This window comes from Canis lupus, chromosome 31 (assembly GCF_003254725.2).
Source record: "Canis lupus dingo isolate Sandy chromosome 31, ASM325472v2, whole genome shotgun sequence".
Lineage (NCBI taxonomy): Eukaryota > Metazoa > Chordata > Mammalia > Carnivora > Canidae > Canis > Canis lupus.
In genome coordinates, this window is record NC_064273.1 from 36413822 (window position 1) to 36436785 (window position 22964).

At 58.6% G+C, this 22964-nt stretch overlaps 1 protein-coding gene and 1 long non-coding RNA gene across 2 annotated transcripts in view; one reads left to right on the forward strand and one right to left on the reverse strand.

Moving 5' to 3' along the window:
- ABCG1 (ATP binding cassette subfamily G member 1) overlaps positions 1-22964 on the forward strand; it is a 56123-nt gene that overhangs the window by 28378 nt on the left and 4781 nt on the right. Inside the window, 13 exon segments of the mRNA XM_035709395.2 lie at positions 5788-5905; positions 6876-7008; positions 9645-9695; positions 14226-14371; positions 14645-14768; positions 15780-15894; positions 18508-18656; positions 18832-18933; positions 19850-19993; positions 19995-20019; positions 20804-20904; positions 21001-21159; positions 22300-22418. Coding sequence (XP_035565288.2) covers positions 5788-5905; positions 6876-7008; positions 9645-9695; positions 14226-14371; positions 14645-14768; positions 15780-15894; positions 18508-18656; positions 18832-18933; positions 19850-19993; positions 19995-20019; positions 20804-20904; positions 21001-21159; positions 22300-22418 — 1486 coding nt within the window.
- On the reverse strand, positions 10883-13311 carry LOC125754124 (uncharacterized). Its single transcript, XR_007407556.1, has 3 exons — positions 12934-13311; positions 12430-12581; positions 10883-12020 (listed from the first exon to the last, which is right to left on the reverse strand). It is a non-coding gene; the product is annotated as an uncharacterized LOC125754124 (long non-coding RNA).

Below are 22964 nucleotides of genomic sequence, written 5' to 3' on the forward strand. Positions count from 1 at the left end.
GAACTTTGGTCATATGGCAAGTTTGTCCTCTGGCCCGTGTGCCGCGGCCCCCAAGGTGCGCTGGCAGGGACCTGGGCGCCCGGGTGCCCCCTGCCCCCTCCGGAGAGGTAGCAACCCTGGGGGATGGGCTGGCCCTGACCTGGCCCGGGTGTGGACGTGGACGCTTCCTCCCTGGGTGTCCTGGGTGAGTCCCTCGGCCTGTGCCAGGACCTCCCTCCCAGGGCTGCTGTGGCCACCGAGGCAGATTCGGTGACGTGCGGAGGGCTTAGCCCCCAAATGGCCCGTGGCAGCTACACGGAAAGATGCTGATAGTGTTGCTGGCAGGACAGGGTCTCCGCCTCCGGGCCAGTGGGGTCTTCAGCTGCTGGGCACGAGTCCACAGAGGACGGCGGGTCAGCATCCCGGAGATCCCTGAGGGGATGCTAACTCTGACACCACTTCCCGTCACCCAGGTCATGCCGGTCACCCGGGGCCACCAGCGCCTGTAGCCAGCACTACCCGGCGGGGCACTCCGCCGCTCTGACGCTGACCTCATGGGAATGGGTTTAAATTCGGGGCAAAGGAGACTTGCATATACTTTAGGATGTGATTAAACCGGCCATGAAATGTGCCAGGTCCAGAGGTGCGTCCCCGCCAAGGGGGCGCCAAGTCCCGGCCACCGTGCTACCCAAGGAGTTCTTGAGACTGGAGCTTCGTACTGAGGGCGCCCACGGGCGAAACCGGCTCCGTGCAGACCGGATAAAAATGCACAGCATCGGCGTGCACAGGGGACATTGACACTTTGGGGGTGACGGGAGCAATCGGAACACGGGACCCACACCCGAGCCACGGAAGCCACATGACGGCTCCATGCCCCGCCCCGCATCTCTCCACTGACAGGCTGTTCCTCATTTCCAAGCATCGAGAAGGGTCTGGAGCGTCTCGGTGCTCACCAGCTCACACAATCTTCTGATCGGGGTCCTTTTCGTGTTCTGGGAATCGGCGCTGGTCTTCGTCAGGGGGGTGGGAGCTTCTGACCGCCTTTCTGCCTCGTGCCAGAGAAGACCAAGTGTCCCCGGAGCGCCGTTCCGCGTGACGGGGGATCGCGTGGCGTGTGGCCCGAGGGGCCTGTGCACCGGGTTCCCTGAGTCCTGCCTCGCAGAGCAGGAAAACGTGCCCCCAGGTCTAGGATCCCGTGGGTTAGCTGCGCAAAACGTCACCCGGGAAATAGAGTAAAATCACGTGTATTTCAAAATAGTCCTCTGTTTAATGACCTGGCTCTTTAATTTGCTTGGGGCAGAGAACGTCTGTGTGAAATGAGACCCCCGCTCAGCTTGAGGGAAGATGCTGCGTCAGGCCCTGCACGATGGTGACCTGGGTCTGGTGCAGTAGCAGACACCCCACCCCCACCCCGGGGCGCATGGCGGGTGCACAGGGGGTCCCCTGCCTCGGGACCCCGGGGCCGCTTCAGCGGGAACTGCGCGCGAACCTCAGCTGCCATCGGGTGGTGCAGCGGAAGAAAGCTGCGTGCGACTCACATCCAGAGGATTCTGGGGCCGGAGGGAGGTTTCGTCCTGGGGAAACTGAGGCCAGAATAGTGGGCGGCCTGTCTGCGGCCGCTCCCCAGCGGTGAGTGCAGCGGGATGAGGCCCTGGGCTGCTCCTGGCGCCTGGCTCTGCCCCCTCCTCGTTTTCCTGTTTGCATTTAATGGCGCAGCGTTTAATCTGCTCCTTCGACCTCGCTGCGAAGAGTCTACCCCGGGACGTGTGCTAACCAGGCTTTGTGCCACGCGGACTACCCACGAACGTCAGAATGGCTCTCTCCGGGAGAGTCGCCAGACGGCCGCGGTCGTCTCTTCTGGAACAGCCCGGGGCTTCCTTCTCACCCTGCAGGCCGGCCGCCAAGCTGCCCCTTGCCGAGGCTCGCTGGCATTTCCATCACAGCACCCCCAGGGGAGTCCCGTCATCCCCCCCGCCCCCGTCGTCCAGGGGCCTGGCCCCCCAGGGAGCACCCCGGCACAGGTGGGGTGCGAGCTGGGGTGGGCAGGGCCGGGCTGAGTGTAGGGGTGTCCCTGCTACAGACTCGGGGGCTCCAGACAACACACCCGGATTGTCTTCAAGTTTGGGGTGTCAGGAGTCCAAGTCATGGCTGCGTTCCTTCTGGAGGCTTCAAGGAAGACTCTTTTCCTGGCCTTTCCCAGCTTCCAGTGCCTGTGCTCCTCGCCTCTGGCTCCTTCCGCATCTTCACCGCCAGCAGCGCCGCATCCCCGGATTTCTCTCTCTCCCCCACCTCTGCATCCCTGCGCCTCCCACCTCTGCATCCCTGCACCCCCACCTCTGCATCTCTGCGCCCCACCTCTGCATCCCTGCGCCCCCACCTCTGTATCCCTGCGCCCCCACCTCTGCATCCCTGCGCCCCCACCTCTGCATCCCTGCGCCCCCCACCCCTGCATCCCTGAGCCCCACCTCTGCATCCCTCAGCCCCACCTCTGCATCCCTGTGCCACCTCTGCCCCACCTGCCCGCCCTCTTTCCCTTAGAGAGACCCCTGTGATTGTTTGAGCCCGGCTGGATAATCCAGGATTGTGTCTCCCTCTCAAGATCCTTAACTTAATCCCGTCTGCAAGGTAACACAGAGTCCACAGAGTCTAAGGATTAGGACGGGGACACCTTTGGGGGCTGGTATTTTGTTCACTGCAGAGGTAGAGCGCAAACCCCCTAGTCCCTCCCTCCCACCCCCCTCCACCCTAGATCTCCTTCCTCCCTCCCTCTCCAGACCCACACCTCCATCCTTGCCTCCCTCCCTCCCATCCCCTCACCCCATCCCTCCATCCCTGCCTCCCTCTATACTCCCCTCCCATCCCCCACTGCCGCTGCCGCTCAACTGAAGTTAGGCTGCTGTGTGTCCCCTGAACCTTGTAGGTGGTGACAGACACCATGTGTCCCTAAAGCACTGTTGGCTAACCTGGGTCGCAGCGACAGAGCCTGCCAACATCCTCTGAGATGGGAGGACTCAGTGTCTGAGCAGGTTCCACCCCGTGATGGAGCGACCTGGGGCACTGTCCTCTCTGTCTCTGTCTCTGTCTGTCTCTCCTCCCCTCTCTTGTCTGGGTTTTGATTTGGCTTCTGACCTGGCTGTTGTAGAGACGGCTGCCCGCACCCCACAGGGCTGCTGACGGGCCTTGCGGGGCCCTGCCTCCCTCTGGTTTCCGTGCTTGGGACCCCCCACCCCCACCTCCGCGAGCATCACCACCCCGACCGGCAGGAGCAGGACAAGCACCCACGTGAACACGCACCCAGGGCACCCAAAGGAGGAAAGAGGCAGCCCCTCCGTGATGCCACCAACTGGGCTGGGCGAGCTCATGAGCGGGAAGTAGGGCGGGGGGTTGGGACGCCGCACCTCCCTTTTGAATTTCTAGAACGGGACAAGCGCAAGGCTCTGCTGCCAAGGACGATTTTGTTACATAAACAGGGAGTCGTGCACGTGTGGGACACCCACGAAACCCGCTGTAACGGGTCCGGGTCCCCCAGCCCCACACCCAGCGCCCCACTGCCGAGTATGCACTTGGACCTCTCCAGGTCCAGAAGTGGGACAGACAGGTGACTTGTTTCCGCCGTCACTTTTGTGATCCTTCTATCCCAAATGCGTGTTTGCTGTTTCTAAAGAAAAACAGGCCTCTGATATTAGAAGGCACAGCCCCGAGCCAGGTCTTGGGCCTTCTCTGTCCGCTGCCCGACCCCACACAGGCCCCGCATGGGAGGCCCCCCCCCGCCCCCGGCCAGCCCACCGCGTGCCACCTGTCCTTTCAGGTTATGCTGGGAGCCCGCGTCCCTCCCTGGGACACGAGTCTTGAGCCTCACAAGCCTCGCCGGACCTCATGGTGCTTCCGTGCGGCCAGCATGGGGGTTCATGGGCAGATGCATAGTCCCAGCCGCTGGCTCTACACCCTCCGGGGGCCCACCGTCCCCCTTGAAAGGGCTCGATGCCCCCACCGCTCCCGGACCCTTGATGCACACCCTGGTGTGCTGGCCCTGGGCATCGCAGCCTGTGTGAGGAGCCGTGTGCACCCCAACACCAGGGGACAGCCCAGGTGCTGTCAGGGGATGCCCCGAGGCCCTGCCCAGAGAGGAAACAGCCTCTCAGAACCCGGGGTTGCAGGGCCACCCCAGGCCAGCGGACTGCCCTCGGCCTCCAGGTGGCCGGTGGTCATCTTGTGGTCATCCCAGGGACCCACCCACGTCCTCAGGCGGTTCCTGGTTCTCAGGAGAACAGCCTGAGGGAGGGTTTGCTCAGGAGCAACCCCGATCCTGACCTGAGCCTCCAGGAGGCCAGGAGCAACATGAAGCGCGCCCAGCGTTAGCGCTCCCTCGGTGATGTCATGCGGGTCCCGGGGACCCTGACGACGGCCCTCGCGCCGGGAGCTTGAGCTTGCAAAGAAGCCCCTGCCGTTCCCTAACTTGCCCTCGTGTCTGTCCCCCACGGGAAAAACTCAGATGCTGTCGCTTAGGGTCCCAACCCCCCATGCACTGGTCTCCCTAGGCTCTGGTGCATGTTTGCTGACCTAAGTCACCCGCGTCCCAGGGGTAGGAACGTGAGCTCCTCCTCCAGACCTCGTGCGTGCTTTGCTCCTCTGCCCCTTCCCACCCGGTGACAGTCAGCCCTCCCCAGGCGACGGCTGCGCTCCGCTCTCCGTAATGAGGCAGATCGCGGGGCCACAGGCTTCCTGCCTTTTGCTTCCGCTGCTCTCTGTCTGATGAAATGCATCCTCGGGGACTCTCTGTCCCAATCGAGGTGGCGCCTGGTGACAGGTGGGGCGTGGAGGCCGCCCATCTGTGAGAGACGCATCGATGGCCCGGCAAGAACGCCTCAGGGCCCTGCAGGTTTGGGGGTGCCGGGAGCATGCAGCCAGCCCCCCGGGGAGGAAGGCCAGAGCCAGGGGTCCGCAGAGTGCTTCTCGGGCCCCTCTAACCACTGGCTGCGGGAGGTGAGAAGCTTCATTTGCGTGGTTGTGATCGTTGAAGGGTCTGCTCTGAGGATGTTTCTCAGGAAGGGAGAAAATGTTTGCAGATGGGGCGTCTTCCCCTGGGAGTCCAGTCGCTTCTATTCCGTCGTTCACAGCCCGTGGAACGGTCCACCTGAAAGATGAACGTGGCTCTGCGTGCGACGGGGGGTGTTTTCCTTTCATGAAACTCCCGGATGGAGACTTGGCAGGAACTCCGAAGCGACCTGGTGTGGCTGCAAAATGATAAACTCCTCATTATTGATTAATTAATGCTGTTTTACTTAATGACAAGATAATGATTTCTGAATACATTTTACGTGAATAATTTAGATGTATTTACGTTATAAGTAAGTGAAATGATAATCATGCAATTAAGGAAGACATTTGCTTCACCGTCTCGGGGGTGGAGGCAGCCTGGCCGGTGGGTGGCCGCGAGTTAAGATCTGTTCACACTGGTTGTGGGGTCCTGGAGCCCCTCCGCCCCCCGCCTCCAGACACCTGGTTCCTCATCCCACGATGGGGTGGGGGATTCCTTGTAGGCCAGAAAACGTGCGTGCAAGCGCCTCGTGCACCCTGCAGGGGCACACGCGTGCTGGTGCTGCTGACGGAACCTGGGGGATGCAGTCGAGGCAGGACGCGAAGACACATAGGGGGCCGACTTTCTCACCCAGAACTCAGCATTTTATGCCCCACATGAGAAGTTTTGGCTGTTGGTTGTATCATCAAGGGTGGGGTTGCCCCTACGGTGTGCGGCCCAGCCCACGGAGCCTGCAAAGGCCGGGAATGAACGTGATGTGCTTTCTGCAGGATACAAGACCCTCCTGAAAGGGATTTCCGGGAAGTTCAACAGCGGGGAGCTGGTGGCCATCATGGGGCCGTCCGGGGCTGGGAAGTCCACGCTCATGAACATTCTGGCTGGATACAGGTGAGTACACCTGCCGCGGAGAACGAGGTTCTCGCCCCATTGTTGGCCTGGGGCAGCGTTCAGAGAAAGTGAGGCCACCTCCCTCTGTCCTGTCACTTCCGACGGTTCCATACAGACACTGGTGAGGCCTTCAGGGTTGAGCAGTAAGAAGCCTTAGGATGGAGGCTCCAGCGTGGCTCAGTCAGTTGAGGACCCAACTCTTGGCTTCAGTTCAGATCATGATCTCAGGGTCCTGAGATGGAGCCCTGTGTCAGGTTCTGTGCTCTGCGGGGAGTTTGGAGGTTCTCTCTCTCTCCCTCCAGCCATCCTCCCCACTCCTGCTCTCTCTCTCAAAAAAACCCCAAAAGATTAAAAAAAAAAATGAAGACCAGCATCAGGTGGGGCCTAGGGCTCACGAGCTCCAGCCTGGGCCTGTGTTAGCCCTCCACGTCCTGCCTGGGGCAGCCTGGGGCTGCCGACCGCTGCCTGCAGGTGCCTGGGCCCCACGCCTGGGCCCCACGGCGGCCGGGGGATCCCAGCCCATCCCCAGGAGGAAAGAGCCCAAGGTTGCAGTACTGGCCGGGATGAAGTGGGAAACCAGCTGTTAGTTCACTGGTCTCCACAGCCCCTTGGTGTTTCTGCACTCCGTGACGTCCAGGAGGCAGGTTCTTAGGGGGACACCCTGGGCTGGAGGCAGGTCCTCAGGGGGACACCCCAGGCTGAGTGACGCGCTGGCAGGTGGGAACACCCACGCATATCTTCGCTTACTAGCACTTGTTCCTTACTGGTTCCATCCTGAGCACGCTCTCCACACAGCTCCTTTCTGGGAGCCCCGGTGCTGTCCTGGGTCCCCATCCCTTCCTGTCCCTTGACGTCCCTGCCATAATCGATAAATCGATAATGGGTTCATCTGGGAAGATGCTGGGAGGGGCCTCCTCCCTCCCCAAGGCCCCGGAGGAGGCACTGACCATGCGCTCTCTTGGCTTTGCAGGGAGACCGGCATGAAGGGGGCCGTGCTCATCAACGGCCTGCCCCGGGACCTGCGCTGCTTCCGGAAAGTGTCCTGTTACATCATGCAGGACGACATGCTGCTGCCACACCTCACGGTGCAGGAGGCTATGATGGTGAGCCTCCCGCTGGCCTGTGCCCGCCCCGGGCAGGCCTCCCTTCTGCCCGCATGTGACCGACCAGTGCCCGGCGTGGGGCTGGGGGCGCTGCGGGTCACCCGAGCACAGTCAGGTGGGGCTCCGACGCCAGGCATGCTGTTAGGACGCGTCATCGACAACAAACTCCCAAGACCCTGAGTTCTCATAGACTCTGGATGGCAAAATCGTGGTCAAGTGTGCGAGACCTTGTGTGGGCGACTCCTTCGAGGTGGCCGCAGCCCTTCTGCTGTGGGCCATCAGGTGTCCCTGCTTATTTGTGGCTTTGGGCCTGAGTTCTCCGATCTGGCGCCTGGGTTAGGGCCCTGAGGGTCTGGTCTTCGGCACCCCCTGCCGGCTGGGGTCGGCGGGGAGTGGAACCAGCATTGGCTGCACACCCTGCATCCCGGGCCCCGTATGCACAAAGGCCCACGCAGTCACCAAATATGCAAAGCACAGGAGAAAGGGCACCTCCCAGGGTTAGGCAGTGAGCCCCGGGCGCCTGCACGACGGGGTCTGGAGCAGCCCACACGTTTTTGTGCTTGGGGCTGCTTGCTTCTCTGCCCTCCCCTGGTCCGCTGCAAAAGACGGCGCCCGGCCTCCAGGCCCCCCTGGCACACCGGGGAGCGTTCTCAGCTGCTCCCTCTGGTCAATGAGCGGGTGTTTGCCTTGGTTTTCCTGCCAAGCGGGGTCTTGCCCTGTGCTTCCGACTTGGAGGGGGCAAAGCTTCCTCTCTGCGGGGCTGGAGATGGAGAGTAGCTGCCTGGCGTTTCATCTGAAGGCCAACTCCAAGGGGTTCTTATCTGGGCAAAGGGAAGCAGCGTAAGATGTCGGATATGCCATCTGCCCCCTTGACCTGCTCCGCGGGGTGTCCTCATTCTCGTCCTCCCTGGAACCGAGTGTCCTGTAGGGAGGGGGAGAGCTCTCCGCCGGGCCTGGCACCTGCACTCGGAGCCCCTGGGAGCTTATCCTGCCTCCAAACAGCCATTCTGACGGGGGCACCGGGAGCTTAGGAGGAGTTGCCAATAGAACAGCAAATTTAGAAATTCGAGCTTGGTGAATTCTTCAGTTGCTACTTCTCCTTCCTCTTGGGTGACCAGAGTTCAGCTTCTGGGCCGATTATTGAACTACTCACTGGGTTCCTTGACCGAGAAACTTCCCTTTGACTTCCAGCCTCATCACTGCTTTCTTGTGCAGACAAGACCAGTGACTGTCCCCAACCTGTCACCAGGCTCCGCTGTCAAATTCCTTTTCAGAGTGAAATTAAATTAGATTCTGACTTTGAGAATTTTTACGAAACGCTTGAAAATCATCCCTCACTTGAGGGAATCATTTTTTTGTTTGTTTGCTTTTTTGTTTTTTACTTCTGAAGGTCCTGCCACAGGCGTAGGGATGACACTGGGCACCTGCCCCCGACCCCAGTCCCGTGTCAGGATGGCTGTGCTTTTCCACGTGCTGCCTCTGATCCTCATGACCACAAGGTGGATGGCGAAGTGACCTTGGGTGTTGGCCTGAGAGCCATCTAGGCCAGGCCTCTTCCCCTGCTCACTGGCTGGGGAAGTGTGCCCATGAGGAAACAGAGTCTCCTTGTGCACCAAGACCACCCACACAACCAGGCAGGGCAGGACCAGGGCTGATACTGCCACAGGGTTTGGGTCCCCTTACTGCCCGGGTTCTTGGTCACGCCATATCGAAGAGTGAGGACTGTAGACCAGATGAAGGGTGGTGAGCAGCAAAGTGAGGTTTATTGGGTGATAGAACAAAGTTCCCAGAGAGGGAGGGGCCCAGGAGGGTGGCTGTTTTGCTGTTTAAATCTAGGGGTTTTTACGAGCTCTTTCGGGGAACTCTGAAGCATCCTGAGTGTGGCCCCTGTGGGTTGGCCGCTGAGGTGCACCGATCAGGGACTTCGGTCACACACCTGTCTACCTGGTGGGTTATGGTTCATGTGTTGCTGGTGTGTTAGGCTAACACCTGGAGACTAGCTGCCCCAACTCGTGACAGTGGCCAATGTTTTATGGCTAATTGTGGTGTTTCAGGATGTTTTGCAAATGTCACTCTTGCAGAGGCTGCTAGACAGGAGGCTCTTGTGGTCCTGTCTAAGCTGTCAATCAGGATGCTAGTGTGGTCCTGTCTTCACTGCCCTGCTCCCTGTTTCCCTGTGGGGGACTCTGGCCCTGACCACCTAAGCGTCTGGTTAGCCGGTAACAGTACTGAGTGCTGACGGCTCCTCAGGATCTCACGCAAAACAAAACAGCAACAAAGCTGGAGTCCTTATATTTAGCACTGGCTGATTTGTGTGGTGTAGACCCTCACTGCTGGAGCATTTTAATCTGTCGGTGGTTTGACAGATGGCCCGTGAGCTTCCTAGACATACAACAGGGACCTTCAGGCCCCTGAGCCCGGAGCCCCTTGGCCTGTCAGTTGCCCACACCTCCCGTCTGTGGCGGGCGCAGCAGGGAAGCCCTCGGAGATAACAGGAAGCTTCCCAGCTGTGCAGTGCTCTCCTGGGCCCTCCTTTTGTTAAACCAAGGGGGTGGGCGCCAAGACGTCTGAGGGGTTTCCGAGCTCCCCTCCGTGAGAGTGAGGCTTGCCATCTGTTCTGATTCCTCCCCCTGCAGGTATCTGCACATCTGAAGCTCCAAGAGAAGGACGAGGGCAGGAGGGAGATGGTAAGTGTGCGCCTGGGCCACAGACAGTCCAGAAAGTTCACGAAATCCATTTGGCAAACGTGTGGGGAGGGACTTCTTGGCACTGGTTCTGTTTGCTGGTTTGTCACCTAGTGTTCGGTGTGGGGGACGGTGACATCTCGGTGTGCGCTCCGGCCTGGCAGCCAGGGGTCCAAGAGTGGCCTCCTTGCCACGAAACGTCCAGATCTCGGTGAGGCCACCAACCAGCAAGGACACGGCAGGAAAGCTTAGGTGGCCAGAGCGCACCAGCCTCAACATTAGAGCAAGCGCCCTGCCCCTTCTGGTGCTCAACATGCTTTATACTCCATTGCTTTTTTATAAAACACTTACAACGAACATGGTTAGTCATTCGCTTAAAAATAACCAGCCTCCACCCACACGCACTCACAAGAAGAAATTAGGTTCTTACCCGTTATTAAGCGGCCTTAAAAAAAAATCAAATAAACAAGTTTCAAGTTTCCAGGATGCCAGAGACCTTCTAATCCTCTTCATCCCTCTTTCCCCGCTCCCCCAAAGCCCAGGGCCCAGGGAGGGTGCCAGGGAAGCAGTCCCTGGGAGCCCCTGGGATCCGGGAAGCCCCACTCAGCAGGTGTGACCAGTTTATGTTTACACATCATCTGGGGGAAACTCAGCTTCCCTCCTCCGCTGCAGGGCTAGCCTGGCGCTGGTGGGGTTTCCATGGAAGAGTAAAATTGGGCGAAATCACACTTATGCAGTACTATCTTGTCTTCTTGGAAGACAATGGTCCAGCAGCGTAATGGGTAGGACCTGCAGGGCGAGCACTGGTGGTGCACCTTGGCTTCATAGTTTGCTGTACACCAGAGTGATGCATCAGAAATTTTTTTTGAAAAAATTTTTTTTTAAAAAAGGCTTTATTTATTCATGAGAGACGCAGAGAGAGAGGCAGAGACACAGGCAGAGGGAGAAGCAGGCTCCATGCAGGGAGCCCGATGTGGGACTCGATCCCAGGACCCCAGGATCACGCCCTGAGCCGAAGGCAGACGCTTACCACTGAGCCACCCGGGCGTCCCAGGAAATATTTTAACAGCAATTCTATTTACCGTGCCTGTTCCCTTTGCGTGGTGCATAATAGTTAACGTTACATAAATGTGTCATGAAAACAATGCCGGGCATCACTAGGGCTCATCCTCTCCCCCACCCCACCCCACCCCACCCCACCCCACCCCATGGCCTCCGGCCCAGCCTGCACCCTTTGGAATCCTCAGGATCAGCCCAGGAGCCCGGGGTCAGCCTCCCATGCAGGCGGGAGAAGGACACACGACCGCTGCGCTGTCGGGGGTGCTTCCTGGGGAGCTTTTATTCTGACTCCAGAGGAACGAAATGATTGCTAGAACCCAGAACGTAGACGTGCAAATGTGGGGGTTATGCATGCTGAGTCCCTTTTGGAAGGTGGGGAGGGGGCTGTGACGTTGGTGCAGGTCGAGTGGGGAAAGCCTGCAGGACCCTAGTCTCTCCCAAGCAGCCACCTTGACCCGGGGTGGTGGGGCTAGAGTGGGGGTGGGGTGGGAAGAAGCAGCCACAACAGCAACGGGAACACCCCTTGCAGCAATGGGGGCTGAGTTAGGGTCCTACTCCCAGCTGCACAATTCGGTGCTGAGTGCATGAGGCAGGCCGAGGGTCTTGCTGACACAGAGAAGCGGAGTGAGGTCCACAGGGGAGCCCCACCAGGCCTGGCCCCTGGGACCTGCTGGGTAACCTCGGGCCGCTGTCCGCAGCGCTCTGGACCTCCGGCCATAGCGAGGGCTGAGAGGCCAGGCCGCACCTGCCCTCCGGGGCGTGGTGAAGCTTAGATAATGACCCCGCAGAACAGACATGGGGTGATTTTCCTGCAGCGTGACGCGCGTGGACCGTCCTTTCCACGTGGAAGGGGAACACAGACGTAGCTCTCACTGAAGGGCTCGGAGGGCAACGCGTGCTGTAGTGACAGACACAGGCAGCCAGGCCTTTCGTCTCCTGCGCCAGCTTTGCCTGTTACATCACGGGGCCCCCGTCGCCGCTCAGGGTGTTGGGGGAGCCCCACGGCGGCCCACTCCTCCTGCTATAGCAGAAGGGATGGGGCAAGGCGGCCTTCTCGGTAGGGCGACGAGGCGTCTCCCGGCCGGCCATGCCCGTGTGCACGTCCTCCGCATGCCTGGCCTAAGTCAAGGACATGAGGACAGCCGCGTGCCATTCTCAGCTGGCTTTACAGGAGCAACGACGTCAAGTCAGCGAGGGCTTCACTGCCATCTGTGTGGCCGAGTCCTCCCGAAGGAGCCGGAGCCTTGCCTCCCTCTTCAGATTCGTCCCCTGCTGGGTGGAGAAGGCCGTGAGCCCTCCCTGTGGGGCTTAGCGCTGGTCTTGGGTCCTGCACACGCTGTTTACTGGAAGCCCCCATTCCGGTCCTCAGCCAAGTGTAGGTCCTGCCTCCCCCCAGAAAGCATCCGCAGGATTGAGCGGTTATTTCAAGGATGAAATAGTGGCCGAATGCCTGCCCTGACTCATTTCCCTCCAACCCAGGCTGCGGTTGTTTGTGTCTCATGGAAACAATAGAATGGAATGTTCTAGTAGGTAATGGAATGTGTGGTCCACAGCCTGCCTCGGTTCCCAGAAAAGCGGCCCCCGCCCTTGAGGGTCCCAAGCAAGGGGCTTGCTTACGAGCGACATCTCCGAGGACTGGGACGTTGTTCTTTCTGACTAGTTTTAAAACAGAACCAACCTGTGGAGCATCACTCTTGAGAGAACATTGGAGAAATGGGCTGGACGGGGCAGCCGAAGGGCTGGTGCCGACGTTTGCCTCCACCTCCTGCATCCTGTCCATGGGGGCCGAGGGCATGTGGGGCGGGGCACCCCCAGCCACAAAGAGGGGCCCTGCGAGGACAGATGGGAAAGGAGTGGGCATGTGCCGTGCTGAGCCGCGGGGGGCCCCAGAGGCAAGCCTGAAATGAGCGGAGTGACCCTTCATTCTGCAAGTCGGCCTGTGGTTCCAGAAGAACCTGGGGTTCGGCCTGTGGTTCCGCGCAAGCTTGGTGGTTCTGGGAAGACCAACGGATGCTGTCAGCAGGGGAGGGAAGGTGTGCCAAGAGCCCTCCCCACCTGCCCAGCCTTGATGGCCCTTCCGGGCAACCTCTCTGACCTTCTTTCCCGGTTGGGATCCCTCAAATGCAGGGCATTCTAGAAGGGCAGGGCGTTGGGTTTACAGATCAATAAGAAAGATGCCTACCGGGATTCGGACCCGGGTCCGTCTGACCCGACTCCTGGCCTGCGGAGCAGTAGTGTCCTGACTCATCCTGTCACCGGGGCTGCATTTTGTCCCGACCATACGTCAGTAACTCAAGAGCTGGAGTGGAAATTTTCTTCCCTGTGAGTTCCTTCTCCTCTTGGATGACCTCATCTCCCCAGAGAAGCCACTGGCCTGGGGTCCGCCACCAGAGGCCGAGATGGGGGCCGGGCACGTTCTCGTGGGACCTCCTGGAGGGCCGGCCCCGGGAGGTGAGCCTGGGGTGGAGGCAGGGCGGGTGGCCACCCACCCCCAGCGCCCCGAGGGCTGCCTGCAGGAAGACACCTGACCGCTGCGCTCGAGTCTGCTGACTTTCTGTTCCCCGAGTCAATACGAGGCCGATAATCTGGAGCGGACACGGAAGCTTAGTCACAGCGGACTGTTTGTATCCCGGTGCCCGGGGTGGGGACAGGCATCGGCAGGGCCCGTGCAGGCAGTGACTGCTTCAAGCCCTTTCCTGGCCTTGCTGCCACCTCAGAGACCTGGCTCTGCCATGACAGGTGCCAACGGGGCGGCTTTCCTTCTTCCCGAGAGGCCTGTGTGGTGTGTGTGTGCAGGAGCTCCCGGGCCCTCAGCAGCTGCTGTGGATTACACTGCTGCCTCCGTGCCAAGCTGCTGCGCTGGCTGTTTCCACCGCGTCTCCCATTGCACCGCCACGATGGCCCTCCCCTTTGTGCTGTCAGAAGCCTGATGGCTCAGTGGTTGAGCATCTTCCTCCAGGCTCAGGTGTGACCCCGAGGTCCGGGGATCGAGTCCTGCGCCGGGCTCCCCGCAGGGAGCCTGCTTCTCCTGCTGCCTGTTGTCTCTGCCTCTCTCCGTGTGTCTCTCATGAATAAATAAAATCTTAAAAAAAAAAAAAAAGAAGATGCTTGATCATCCTGTCTGTGTGTCTGTCAATCCCGCCACTCTACACATGGTGATCGAGCGCCTTCCGAGAACCCTGGCCTTGAGCCGGGCTTACAAGGGAGGAAGCCTGTAGCGTCACCAGCAGGAGGCTGACCTGGGACTCCAGCGCCCCTTCCCAGTCCCCGGGGCCCAAACCAGGACCTCGGACTTGGAAAGACACCTGCCCACTTGGCAGCGGGCAGCCTGCGAAGGGCCCTCATATGCAATCCCATCCATGTGTGTCCACGAGCGCAGTCGGGGGCGGTGGCAGGTGTTTGCGCGTGAGCCTGGAGGTGGTGAGGTGTGGCAGGCAGTCCCTGACGGCCACTCTGGCTCTGCTGCTCCCGCAGGTCAAGGAGATCCTGACGGCTCTGGGCTTGTTGTCTTGCGCCAACACGCGGACCGGAAGCCTCTCTGGCGGCCAGCGGAAGCGCCTGGCCATCGCCCTGGAGCTGGTGAACAACCCTCCCGTCATGTTCTTCGATGAGCCCACCAGGTACTCAAGGGCAGTGGAGGGAAGAGCCCTGCGCTCTCCGCCAGGGTTCTTATAGGGGCCCCTTGAGTCGCCCCAGGAGGGGGAGGCACAAGCTCTGCCTGCCCCTTTTTGTCCTATCCCTGGTCCCACCTGACTCCCCTCCCTCTCTCCCTGTCTGACTCTAGAAGACATGACAGCTCAGGCTGCAGGATAGACCTCCTCCCTGTGCTTTGAATGTGGGCTACGGTTTGGGGGGGTCCCACAGGCATCTCACAGGTGCCCCTTGCCTTGCAGTGGCCTGGACAGCGCGTCCTGCTTCCAGGTGGTCTCCCTGATGAAAGGACTGGCTCAAGGAGGGAGGTCCATCATCTGCACCATCCACCAGCCCAGCGCCAAGCTCTTTGAACTCTTTGACCAGGTACGTGTGGTGACAGCCCAAGTGACACCAAATCCCAGGGACTCACAGCTTCTTGTAAGTTCCCAGGGGTGTCTTCATTTCTGAGTGGCCTTAAATATTATGATTCAGAAGACTTTAGAGTCATAAGCAGCTAAGGCAGCAGGGCGGTAGTGGGTAGAAAGAGCTGGCCAGTGTTCTCCCTCTGGGGCTGATGTCCGGCCACAGGGTCACACATTGCTAAAGCTTCATTTTCCCTGCCCTTGTAACAATGGGGAACACCTGTTTTACAGAATTAAATGATAGGTTATCCTATGTGTACAACATCATTTCTTTTATTATAAATCTTAGGTTTTGATATTGTAAGCAAAACACACACACACACACACACACACACACACAGGCCCAGGGATGAAATGTGTATAGTTTCAAAATCTTTCCTAGCAGCTGGTTAGTGTGAGGGGGAAGAAAAGTAATATAATAAAGTAATGCCTGTCCATTTGATATCTTCCCTGACTTAAAGTTCCCGTTAAACTTTAACATTTTGGGGACGTAATGGAAAGCTCTCCTGAAAGTGAGAGAAATTGGCTGATGGATGAGTGGGCGGGTGAGTGGGTGGATGGATGTAGGATGGGTAGGTGGATAGTTGAGTGGGTGGTAGATGAATGGGTAGATAAGTAGGTGGGTGGATGGATGAATGGGTAGATGGATGGATGGATGGATGGATGGATGGATGGATGGAAGGCTGATGGGTGGGTGGGTGGATGGATGGAAGCTGGAATGGGTGGTGGATGGATGGGTAGATGGATAGATTAATGAGTAGATAGGTAGTTGGATAGAAAGTTGAATGGGTAGTGGATGGGTGGATAAATGAGAGGGTGGATGGATGGGTAGGGTGGAAAGATGGTGGATGGGTGGATGGATGGATGGATGGAGGTTGAATGGGCAGTGGATCGAGGGGTATATGGATTGACGGCTCCTGTTGCTTTACAAGGTGGGACAAGGTCGATGTTCTCCCTCTCTCTTTTTTTCCAGCTTTATGTCCTTAGTCAAGGACAATGTGTGTACCGGGGAAAAGTCTCAAATCTTGTACCGTACTTGAGGGATTTAGGTCTGAACTGCCCAACCTATCACAACCCGGCTGATTTTGGTAAGTAGACCCTTGACCAGCTGGAGGGGAAAGAAGGAAGCTCTTTTCCACGCTCAGTGGGTTTCTACTTTTACCTGAAGCCCCCAAATCAGAAATTCCTTTCATATTCCACACATGGTTCGACCGCTGTCCTGTGGTGGAGCTTTTAAGAACAGTGAAGAGGTTTTCCTTCCTCCAGAGAAGATATCTGGGACCTAGAACAAGGATGCTGTTGTTAGGTGCTGGTTTTCCTAATGCTCTGCTGTGTTAGGTTTCTGATTTAAACGAAGTTTTTCTGAAAATAAATAACATTTAGAAATTTAAAAAACGACCCTTTTACATTGATTCACCAAGTTGTTAAAATGCTGATTTAGATTTCTACCAAACATAACAAAAAGGTGATGCTCAGAGTCCAGAGACCAAGAGACCAAGCTGATGGTCCGAGTTCCTTCTCCTGAGCTTGGTCCCGAGCTTGGCAGCCAAGTGTGCCGTGTCTCGGGCCTTGAGATGTAGGAGCCTGCACGCTGGCGTTGCTCCCAGGTGCCTCCCCTGGCTTCTCCTCTCAGCCATGCGCTCCAGGGCCATGACGCCCCTGCCAGTCATCACATTTCCCCTACTGGTCTCTGGGCCCAGCACCCTTCCTGCACACCATGCCCCACACGTCTGTCAGCAAACCCTACAGCCTCTCCAGGCCGCATCTCCAAATCCAAGTCTTCCCCCACCATCCCACTCTGCAAGCCACAGAGCCTGGCATCCCTCTTGCCTTCCTTTTCTCCCGAGCCTCATATTTACTAGGCCGCCGAGTGCTTGACACCCCCTACTCAGTCCCATTCCCCCACCTTGGTCCCCGTGTTGGGGTCTAGTCTTTGCAGGTATATCCTGCCCATGGCTTTTGCAAGGAAGCCCCACAGACTGGGTGGCCTGAAAAGCAGAAACTCATCCTCTTGCAGTTCTGGGCTGAAAGTCAAGGTGTGGGCAGGGCTATGCTGGCTCAGAAGGCTCAGAGGAGAGTCCTTCCTGCCTCTTCCAGCTCCTGCAGGCCCCAGCGTATCTGGGCTTGTGGCTGGGTCACTCCGTACTCTGCCTTTGTCCTCACATGGCTTTTTCCTCTGTGTCTCTGGGTGTCCTCTCCTACTCTTATAAGGACACCAGTCATGAGACTCAGGGCTCACCCTAAATCCAGGATGATTTCATCTCAAGATCCATAACTAATTACATCTGCAAAGAGCATTTTCCAAATAAAGCCACATTCTGAGGTTCCAGGTGAATGTGAATTTGGTGTGTGAGGAAGGATGTTCTCAACCTGGTGACCCTCCTTCTCTGTCCCAGCCGTCAGCCTTTCCCATCCAGATGTTTTCCCCCCACAGCACTGCTAGGATTCCATATCTCTACAACGTCATCCCCCAAATTGTGTTCCATGAGACATGGTTCCCAGGCCAAGCTTCTGTCTTCTGAGAAGTGGGCTGTGATGGAAGGGGCTGAGGGGGAGGGGAACTTCACCTGAATGGAGGCTTCAGTGTGTTGTGAAGGTAGTGGCCGGTGCCTATGACCATCACACCCCTGTTCCCCGGAGAGAGAAGGCAGGTGGGGACAGGGGCCACGGAGCCGGGGCAGAGTGGGGAGGTCCAGCATCTGCAAAGAGGAGAGGACCTAGGGGGTAGGAAATTGGGCACATGGGACTGTGGGAAAGGTCTCGGGAAGGTGAGAGCGTTCTCTTCTGGCAGCTTCTATTCCCTCTCCATCACCAGAGAGAGGATGGAAGGAGGGGAGAGTGGCAATCTGGAGCATGGCGAGTGTGAGTGGCGACGTGAGCCGGCCCTGCTGGGTTCATGTGGCGTCACTGATGATGACATTCTCTTATGGCGACATGTCCTGGTTTATGATAGGATCTAAGAGGGCTTGGCTGCCCTGGTTCAGGCTCAGGGAAAGCAGATAGCTGGTGTGGCCAGAGGGCGGGGGCCAAAAGATGAAGGCTGGGAACTTTGGGCTTCCTCAAGGACAAGTCCGTGAGGGAAGGGGCCATGGGAAGGCAGCATGGGAGACCGCAGGTCACGAGTGGGAAGGAGCAGCCCTCGTGTGGGGTGTGGAACCAGGGGCCACAGAGAGGCCGTGGGAGTGAGGGGCAGGGGCAGTAGAGGACACAGTCCTCGGGGACCAGGAGGGGGGGCCGAGGGGTCCAAGCAGGCTGGTGGGCCTGAAGGGCTGTCCGTGGTGCTGAAGGATGGTCACTGCCCCCGTCCCTCCCACCTGAGCCCGTAGTGACACGCAAGCCCCCTTCCACGCGTCTCCTGGCTCCAGTCCCGGGGTTTGAATGCCTGAGGCAGGCACCCAATAAACATCAGTGGGTGAATAAGTTAGTAGACGCATGAGCTGGTTACCTCTCAGGCTCCCTGGCGTCACCGTCTGAATTTGCATTTCTAGGATCCTGATGTGATAAATGCCCTCTCTGGGGCCCTAGAAATATTGGTGGTGGAATGATCTTATCCTATCATGCGACATCCCCATAACCCGCTAAAAGTACTCCCGCGAGGCTCGAGGCTGTGTTGTCGCAAAACCAACAAGGCCCGGGTTCACATTAGCAACACGGGGGCTCCTCCCCGGAGCCCGGGGCTCACCCATCTGTGTCTCCCACAGTCATGGAGGTCGCATCCGGCGAATACGGTGACCAGAACAGCCGCCTGGTGAGAGCCGTCCGGGAGGGCATGTGTGACTCTGAGCACAGGAGAGAGCCTGGGGGGGATGCCGAGGTGAACCCTTTTCTTTGGCACCGGCCCTCTGAAGAGGTAAAGCAGACAAAACGATTGCAGGGGTTGAGAAAGGTAATGCAAACCCCCGGCCCCCCGCGGGACAGCTGCATGCTGCATCTTGCACCCTGCTGCATGGGGGCTTTCTCTGAGCCAAGGGGAGATGCGTCCAGGGCTGGCGGCTCACCTCGCCCCTTCCCGTGTGCGCCCGCAGGACTCCACCTCCATGGAGGGCTGCCACAGCTTCTCGGCCAGCTGCCTCACCCAGTTCTGCATCCTCTTCAAAAGGACTTTCCTCAGTATCATGAGGGATTCGGTAAGGCTGTTTGCAAGCACTTTTTCATGGCAAAGGAAGCTGTGGGATCATTTTCTGGTTTATTCGTCCTGACGGAACTTTCAGGCTGTTTTCCCTGCATTTGCATTGGTCAGCCTTCCGTCCTCGATGCTGCTGCACCAAACACTCCCCAAGCGCCGGTGGCTATGACAGTAAATACATACGTTGCACTGGTGCTGTGTGTTGGCAGCTGTGGCTTGTGGCCCTGCCCCACACGTCTCATCCTGGGTCCCAGCATGGAGACACAGCTCCTTTCCTGGAACATGGCAGGGGCCAGCCTGTAAAACCTCCTGCTGGAGGCGGCAAACGTCTCCTGTGCTTGCATTCCTCTGGCCAAGCCCAAGTGGGAGTGTGCTCGTCACTCCGGGAGGCTCTGAGGGCACAGGGGCCCAGAGTGTGGTCGAGCAGGAGGTGGCCAGTGACCAGGAGCTGTGATCACATCCACCCGTCACAGCGGACAACCTGGCAGGCTACCTGCCGGGAAGGGCTGAGTGTGCCCAGTGGGGCCTCTGGGACCTACTTTGAAAGTTGGAGGGCTTGAGGCTGGCCGGGCCAGAGCCGTCCGAGGAGGGGCCAGGATGTATCCATCCCCCTGGTCCCCCCAGCACTGTTTCACCTGCTCCCTCCTCTGAAGGCAGACTGCCCTTCGTGCCGTTTGTGAAGGGGATTGAACAGAGGATGCCAATTGCTTCTGTTTGAACAGCAGTAAACTGCTGTGTGCATGTGTGTGTGTGTGTGTGTGCGCGATGTGTGTGTGAGAGAGAGAGAGAGAGTTGGCTTAGGGTTGGGGTTTATTCTTCGGGAGGAGAAATCAGGGACCAATGCCTTGGAAGGCCTCGGCCCCTGCGGTCTTTGCCCGACCCCAACGCACATCAGCGAGAACCGTGTGTGCCCCCAGGTCCTGACGCACCTGCGGATCACGTCTCACATTGGCATCGGCCTCCTCATCGGCCTGCTGTACCTGGGGATTGGGAACGAGGCCAAGAAGGTCTTGAGTAACTCCGGCTTCCTCTTCTTCTCCATGCTCTTCCTCATGTTTGCAGGCCCTCATGCCCACCGTTCTCACGTGTGAGTGCCCGGCCCTGCATACCCTCCCACCAACGGGGCACTGAGGTCCTGGCTCAGCCAATAGATGAGCTTTCTGACACATAACATCTTGGTTTCTCGAAACATCATTTTCTTTGTGGACAGGTACTGTCGTGTCTTCTCTTAGATGAGAAAATGCATTCCATGTCCAAGCTAAAGGAATTAATCACTAATGGAAGACCTGTGAGCATTGCGGAAGGCCGAAGGTTTTCTAATCAGAAATCCCTCGCGTCTTGTTGTTTAAATGTCACCTCATTGGCTTAGTAAGGCAGCCTGCCGTGGCCGAATTTGTGAGTGGATAAAGCTGTTTCTAGATGGATGTCCATGGGGTTCCAGATTGTTTGGAGAGCACGCTGCCCTTGCTCACTTCCAGCTGACAGTGAACTCCAGCATTAAACTCCCCCGGCGCTGCCACCCTAAATGGCCCTGAATTCTCAGGACCGGCTTGGGGGCTCTTGCCTGTGGAAGGAATCACACTGGTTAGTGTTGAGGTTGGCAGGAAATAGTTGTGCGAGTCGCTGAAACAATGCCCAGTACCCATGTCGGCCTTCTCCACTGATTTTCCACTTGGCGACTCTTTGGGTCATAAGAATGGTCGGCGGTGTCACCCGGCTGGTAAATCATCTGTGTTTTAGCTCAATCTCCCGAGTGCTGCACGCTCTGCAGGTGCACGCCGCGTTCTCAGCTCAGCCCGAGGTGTCCTGGGCAAATATCCGGCCCCCTGGGTGTGTCAGCCTGACCCTTTCTCCCTCTTTCTGTCTCCTAGTTCCCCTGGAGATGGGAGTATTTCTTCGGGAACACCTGAATTACTGGTACAGCCTGAAGGCCTACTACCTAGCCAAGACCATGGCCGACGTGCCCTTCCAGGTGTGTTAGCAAAGGGGCACGAATTCTCCACCGTTCCCCGTAGGCGGGGTGGGAAACACACATTTCCACGAGGGCTGACGGACCCTGTGTTTCCAGATCATGTTCCCCGTGGCCTACTGCAGCATCGTGTACTGGATGACGTCACAGCCGTCTGACGCCGTGAGGTTTGTCCTGTTTGCCGCGCTGGGCACCATGACGTCCCTGGTGGCGCAGTCCCTGGGGCTGCTGATCGGAGCTGCATCCACGTCCCTGCAGGTACCAGCTGAGGACACAGCACGGGAGGGTGTCCTTCTCTACCCGAGTGTCGCCGGGACCCCTCCTCCCTAAAACGCCTCCTCCTAGCTCTGCCCCGACTTCCCAGATCGGCTTCACCAGATCCATCCCCTGGGAAGGAATCCTGTCGTCGTGGCTAGTCGGGGTTGGTGCACTGACAGTGCCCGTGGGTGGCACCTCCTGCCCACCACATGCTTTCCCAGATATTTCCACATCTTAATTCACTGACCTCCAGGCACACCCACCAGGCCAGCATGGTGCTATCCCCATTTCATAGTGGGGGAGACTGAGGCCCAGAGAGGCAGCATGACCTGGTCGGGATCATGCCACTGGCTGGGACTCCAAGCTCTCGATGCCTATGTCTTGTTGCCTCTGGGGGATCCACTCCGCTATCCCTTCACCCCCCAAATGCAGACCGTGCCCCTACGCTGCCCTGGGGCTTCACGTGTCCTGCCCCCAGCCTGCCAAACCTGTGTGCTTTTGCAGCTTCTGCACCTCGGGGTGCTTAGGTCAGTTCTGTCCCCCGAAAGCAAAGCCACAGAGCTGGTGTGCACCCCAGGCCTTCCAACACACACACCCCTCCCCAGCCGCTGGGTATGACGGACTCCCCGTTTCCGTCTCCAGAGCCCTCTGCCAGTGACTGCTTAGCCTCCGGGCGGTCCCCTCATCCGTGGATAGGCGCAGCGAGGGTGTCCATCCGATCGCCGTGGAAAGCGCGTGGCCCCGCCTGCCTCTCTGAGCACCCGGGGGATGGTGTGCATGGCCCCTTCCTTCCTTGGACACGGTGACAGCACCTGGCTGTCCGCCCCTCCAGAGGCTGCGTTGCAGCCTCATATCCAGGCATCTTGGTCCCTGCCTCCTGCGAGAGGTGCTCTCTCTCTTCACCTTCAGTCCCCTATGCTGGGGCCCGCTGACCTCTGAGCACAACGTCCACCCCCCGCCCCGCACCGGGACAGGCTGCGTCCTGGCCTGGGGTGACCTGCCTGCAGCCCTGGCCTGTTCCCAGCTGCTGGGGGGACTCTCCCCAGACATGTGGGATACAGCCTCCGGGGTCCATGTGAGGAAACCGGGCCGGACTTCCCGCTTGCTGCCCCTGAGCAAGTCCCGTGTGTGTCCCCCCAGGTGGCAACCTTCGTGGGACCCGTGACGGCCATCCCCGTCCTCCTCTTCTCGGGGTTCTTCGTCAGCTTCGACACCATCCCGACTTACCTGCAGTGGATGTCATATATCTCCTACGTCAGGTAGCGTGCGTGGAGGCTTTCGTGGCTCGGGAGCTCTATGTGGACAGGAGGGAAGGGAAAGAAGCCACTTCTTAGCCACCAGCTGAATGCCAGCGTGCGGCTTGCATCATGAGTCCAGGACCATTGGTGCTTTTCATTTTTTCCTAAGTCTGGAGTGTCCCCACCCTCACGAACACCCACATGCACACATGCTCACATGCGCACACATGCACACACATGCACCCAAGCATAGAATAAATACTAGTGGTTTGTGCCTGGCGGAAACTGCAATGAACCCCCACATTCTGCATGTTGTGGAGGGCTGCGTGGGGGGGCGTGTTCCCATCTCACGAACCTCATTCCTCTCTGGAGTGAATGGTGCTCCCACCAAGGTTCTGACTATAAATCCAGTGGAAACCCAGTTGTGCTTTAAACATCCTAATATCCTTGAACAAGACCATCCGGGCCCCTCGGGGCCTCAGCGCTCGGACCGCATCCTCTCGGCCCCAGGTCCTGGCAGGCGGGCCTCACTGGGCAGTGCCTGTCTTCAAGAGCTCTTCGCTCCCA